Here is a 6,000-nt window from a genome sequence, read left to right as displayed (position 1 = left end):
ACCAACCAACCAACCAACCAACCAACCAACCAACCAACCAACCAACCGTTTTTGTGCTTCTTTTCTTTTAAACCGCTGGCTCTGACTGAGCCCTTTAGTAAGAACTTCTTTATCATGCTCACAATATCACCAAACCCAGTAACTCAAGTATAAAAAAAAAAAGACCTAAGGATCTCAAAATTCCAAACTTTTGTAAAAAAGGGGAAATAATCTATTCTCATGTATCTTCAATTCTGAACCCACAATCTTAGTCCACTTACATTCCTACCTTCACTTCTAGCTTAAAGCAAATCCAAAACATTAGACCTTGATCTTTAAAGTATGTATGCCCATCAGAAAATACCCCTTTTCAAAAAGCACAATTGCAATGCCATTATCATATCTAAAAATTTACAGTGATTTCTGGATTTGGTCCATTCTCTCACTGAGGAAATCTACACCAAATATTGCCCTGACTCTCCTACTTGAGTCTTAGCTCCTACTGTGTAATGACAGCACTCATGGAAGGCTGGTACTAGTAGACACAGACCTGGAAAGGGACAAGGGCTTATCTACTTGCCTCATTTCCTCCTGGAAGTCTGTTCATATGGACCAGCTGGCCTTGATCATCCAACACCAGTTCAGTATACGTCAGTATGTCGGAAGGCAAAGGAGGTGAAGGAAGAAATGCTTGAGTGGACATGGACTCCCAGAGTTTGATGAGCGACTAATGGAAGAAAGAAGTTTGACTTATCAGTAACAATTAACATTTCAACATGGATAAAAATCAACGTCAAACTCAGTCACTCTGACTCTGCTTTCTTTTCCAAGAGCGCTAAGGAGAGTGTGAGCCTTGGACCAAATGCTCCAACCTTCACTCTCAGCAAACATATACTTGGAACCATTTTTAGAGCATTTTTTAGTAGGTCAAAAGTCAGGAATTTTTGACATCAACCCCTATGCAGTCAGGATTGTCCCTCAGGGAACCCAGAGAGATATTTTTAACTTTTATTGGTATTCCCTTGCAGTGCTTAGCCTCGCAGCCTAAGAATTCAGGTCGCCTGTCAGAGAGGGTTCTGGGTGGCCCCTCTCTGCTTGGTCTAGGGGTCTAGGGGTCTCCTCTTTTAGGTTGGGTGGAAATGGGTTTTGGGAACACCCTGTATAAAACAGCAATAGGCCTGTCATACATGTATACTAACACCAAGTCTTGGGTCTCTGTGGATAAACACTGAAACAGATGGCTATAAGCTACTGTAAACAGGCACTTTTCTGTGACAATTTACCAGCCTGAGTAGTCATAGGCCTTGTAATAGGTAGCCTTGGTAGATAATACCAACTTAGATAAGGACAATCGAATCATAGGCAGAGCCATAGTGACCTGTCCCCTGAACCCTCACCCAGCTGATACCCTGATTCCTTCAACTTTTCACAGTGATAGGCCCATACATGGAAATTAGTTAAGGTGGGTATGACTATAAATATAGATCAATTACTCTCAAATTTGAGAATACAGGCATACCTCTGCCCTTTAAAAGCACTCCGGATTCCCATGTCCTGCTTCTTATGTAAATAAAACAACTTGTTTATGAAGCAGGATCTACTTCAGCTCCATCTTTTCTTATCTTAAACGTCTGAAGCCCAAATAACTCATAGCTAGCTGTCCTAGCTGTGTCCCTTGTCGAGTAAAGGGACATAGCACTGACACTGGGAGTTAGAAGCACATGTAGCTATATAGTTAATTATGCCATAAAATGGAGGTGTTGCATGAAGGCAGGTGTGTTTTGAGATACAATGGTATACATAAGTGGTTACATAAAGGTAACTCATTCTTCTGAATACTACTGGAACCACAGACTACCAAACAAGCCCACAGATAATATTACATTAAGATTCAAATGTGGTAATACTGATAGCATTGACAAAAAGACTCAAAAAATTCTACAAAATTTTTTTTTAAAAAAAGAAATCCAGTATCCTATGATGCTTTATTCTTTATTTGTTATAACTTGCTTGTGAAATGCCCCCCCCACACTTTTGATGGGAAAAATCTATAGCATAGGAGAGGGTTCACCATCATAACAATTTGTTTATTTTCATACAGGGTAAAGCTTCATAATGTCATACTTTTCTCATGCTAGTTTTAATTCACCTATAATAAGTCTCCTACAAAATAAGTTATACCTCAAACTGTAAATTTTGCTCTATCCATTTGTCTGTGCTACCTATATTGACTATCATATTAGCTTAAGCTAAGGAACCATCCTGGAAAACAGGAGTATAAAAGCCCGAGTTCCATTCCTCTTTTTACTATCTCTAATTTGATCACAGACGTAATACACATGAGACTCCTCACACGGGTCCTTGTAAGCCATAACACGTGCTATGGGCTTACTTTCTTCAATTTGAGATTTCTCTTCTCACCATTCTACCTGTTAATTCATAAACAGCCATCCAAGATTTGAGTTAGAAAGTCACTAAAACAATCAATGAAATAGAAATTAGAATATGGTAAAGATATTTCCTGTCTGTGTGAATGCCCTTCTCAAGGCAAAGTTGTACCTAATGAAGATCCAGGGAAAGCTAGTGTCCTCAGAACTCCCACCCGTCAGACACCTTTACCTGCCGAAACATCTCTGGGATATCATATATATATGTTGTTCCTAAGGACTGTGCCTGAAACCTCTTTGATTGAAGAAGGTCTTTGGTCACATATGGAGTATTGATTAACATTCCATGCAGTGGTCCCTGCTTGTCTCCATACGCCTGAAACATGATCTGTGGGGGAAAAACCAGAATGCACAGACAATTAAGAGAGAAACAGTAAATGATAAAGCTGCCTAGAGCATTGTTTTCCACAAATGTTATTTCTTGAAAAGTAGTTGTGGGTGGGAGAAATGCTAAATAGTGGAGACTTGCCTCATGGCACTGGGTATTTGGTGCTGACCCTTCTCCACTGGTTAACTGACTCTAAGATAGTTATATGTAACCAGCCATATGTACTAAGGTGTGCTTAGTTTGGGGTTAGTTGAAATCAACAACAAAGTCCAGTGTAAACTTCATATCTCAGAGACAGAGTGGTAGCACTTGTCTTCTAAAGTGACTTGAATCTCAGATACTAAAAATGATGTCAGCTAACTAGACAGAACAGTTCTAGTATTTAAGTTAAAAAACAGCTGAGTAATAGAGATGCTTCTTGTTCTTGGGCCAGACCAAGGCTCTACCACTTGATCATGCATTAGTCCCCTTCATAAGAAGGTGCTTTGTAAGTATTATTAGTCACACAAATGCTTCAACTATTTCTACCAGAGGTAAATTTCATCCATTCAACCTAGTTAATTCTTGTTGGCTCATAAGACGGAGCCCATGGTAAAATCACTATATTTTACTAAATTACATATTAAACTATATACACTTCTCTCTAGTATACTGTCTATAAGTAGTGAATTCCTACAGTTGCTGGATTGTCACAAAATGAAACCACCATGCCACTTTTTAATCATTTTTAACTCAAATATTTCTAGAAGAGTACTTCATACTCCATATATTTAGCTAGTTTTATTTGCTCATGAATATTTATAAGAGATGCCATTATTTCAATTCAATTAATATTTATTGAGTGCTCAGAGGTTGTATAACACTAAACTAGGCACTTTATGTATGAGCACATAAAATATAGATTCCCAACACTCTGAATACAAATGGAGATTGGGATGAAAAGGGGTGTGTGTGTGTGTGTCTGTGTGTGTCTGTGTGTATTTTTCACATATCTGTTTGGACCTAAAATATAAGCACAAGATTTATAAATTTGATATATATGCATAGAACAGAATTAAGTACTGTCCTAAGCCTGAAGGTTGTCCAGCTAAGTGAATCCTTAGTATCACATCTCAGAGAAATACTAGTGCTCTGATGACTTGTTGGTCAGGTCTTATTCTGGGCATACAAATCATAGGCTGTTTAGAGGCCCCCAAGTCAAACCCCAAGACCTCTTCTATAATACCAAAGAGCAAAGTTACTATGTGGGAGACAGCAGCACCAACATCTTGGAAATAAAAAAATTAGTCATACTTTTAATGGATTCCAAGTGTTTTGGGCAAGAGTACAATATGAAAAAAAAAAAAAAAACTAGATTAGGGACAAAGACTGAATCAGAGTAAGAAAGAGGAATTAAGTGGTAGGCTCAAGCTTGTGAGACAGCTCAGTCAGTAAAGATAGCTGCTACCTAACCTGACAACCTGAGTTCAATGCCTGGGCCTGTAAGACCTGATTCCTGCAAGCTGTTCTTATCTGACCTATACACACCTACACCTACACACACATACACACACGCACAGGAAATTAAAAATTAAAAGCAGCAGAGTTTGGGGACTGTATTTCCTATTAAGAGAGGTAAAACTTGTGGATACAGGATTTGAATCTCAAGTTTGCCAAGCTCTAGGATGAAGTTAGGTTAGACAGAATAAAGCAACCTAACTATGCAGTAAGAAACAGGATTGAAGAAAGCTATCTAGATATATACACTGTTGCTGGAATTTAAAATGGGAACTACTTAGTGGCTTGTCAGTTTCTTATAATGTTAAAAATATAGTTACTATGAACAAGTAATTAGACTTCTATGTATTTACTCAGAGGAAATAAAAATTTATCTACATGAAGATTTTCAAATAATAATTGGGCATGGTGGTGCACATTTTTAATCCCAGCACTTGGGACGCAAAGGCAAGAGGATCTCTGTGAGTTCAAAGCCTGGTCTACATAGTGAGTTCTAGAACAGCCAGGACCACATAGTGAGACTGTATCTCAAACAAAACAAAATAGGTTTGCAAATGAATGCATTTTAAAGATTTATTCCCAACAACCCAAAATTGAAAATAAAACTCCAATAGTTCAATGGATATAAACACTTTGGTAAATCTGTAAAATGGAATACTGCTCATCAATGAAAAGAAGCCTGCTCATAGTCCATGTAACACAGGTGAACCCCCAAAACATTAAATTAAACAAAACAAGTAGGATACAAAGTAGTATGAACTGTCTGACTTCATTTACGTGCAACTATAGGACAGGCAAAACTAATCTATAGCAACAGAAAGCAGATCAATGGCTGCCTGAGACTATGACTGGGGCTCTGCCTTCCACTTGTAGGGTGACAAGAAATTCTCAATCATGACTGTGATGACATTTCTCACAAGCATATACAATTGTCAGACTTAATCAAATACAACAAATCAATCCATTTTGGTACATGTAAACCATATAAACACCTTACTTAATACTGTAAACTCATTAAAGGTGACATTAGACTATTCTCTTTATTTTCCTCACTGAAATCAAATCATTTAAGTAACAGATTAACCCAAACCTCTCCTGCCTACTTCAGACTGCCTGACATTGTTCATTACAGCCTATAGGACAAAGACAATATGAGAAACATGAAAATCAAACCAGTTAACTTTTCTTCTCATCAGCGGGGCAAAGAAAGTAGTAGGGCAAGAGGCTGGTAGTAATGGATCCTAATTGAAGCCCTGAAAGACCAGCTATCTATGTTAGTTCCAATTTCTCCTATGATGAACATGATAATTATTTGGTGGAGGGCATGTTTTATAAGTGTGAAAACATTCACAGGCTTTATTTATACCTCCCACCGACGGCTGCAGCTGGGCTTCTCTTTGTGAACCATCTGTGACCTACACAACGAGTGTCCTTAGAACCCTGCATGTATGTTCTTTATAATGGTTCTCATCATATCATGCAAACATCCGTTACTCACCTTGTCTTCTCCATTGAAATAATACATTTCTTAAGGAGGAACTGCTTTGTAGCCATAGTTCCTGACACAGTATACGTATCAGTAAATACTAAATAAGCAAATGAATAGATGATAAACACGGTCTTGTATTATCAGTTTCCTATGATTCACACCAAGAAAAGAGGAAATGAAGTTCAAAGATAAGCACCAGTAGTCACAGGCACACGGAAGTGGCTGGGGCTGCTCTGTGGTCAGTTCCCACTTCTACCACT

The 6,000-nt window shown here is 38.1% G+C and overlaps 1 protein-coding gene across 1 annotated transcript in view; it reads right to left on the bottom strand.

Annotated features, from left to right (window-relative positions):
- Positions 1-6,000, bottom strand: part of Acaca (acetyl-CoA carboxylase alpha) — a 266,070-nt gene that overhangs the window by 79,448 nt on the left and 180,622 nt on the right. Inside the window, exons 42-43 of the mRNA XM_028772253.1 lie at positions 2,599-2,754; positions 560-706 (exon numbers count right to left, since the gene is read on the bottom strand). Of these exons, the coding sequence (XP_028628086.1) occupies positions 560-706; positions 2,599-2,754 (303 nt within the window). The remainder of the gene's footprint in view (positions 1-559; positions 707-2,598; positions 2,755-6,000) is intronic.

Source organism: Grammomys surdaster, unplaced genomic scaffold, assembly GCF_004785775.1.
Source record: "Grammomys surdaster isolate TR1022 unplaced genomic scaffold, NIH_TR_1.0 213, whole genome shotgun sequence".
NCBI classification, from domain to species: Eukaryota; Metazoa; Chordata; class Mammalia; order Rodentia; family Muridae; genus Grammomys; species Grammomys surdaster.
Note: the sequence above shows the minus strand (reverse complement) of the source record. Positions and strands in the feature narration are given on the sequence as shown.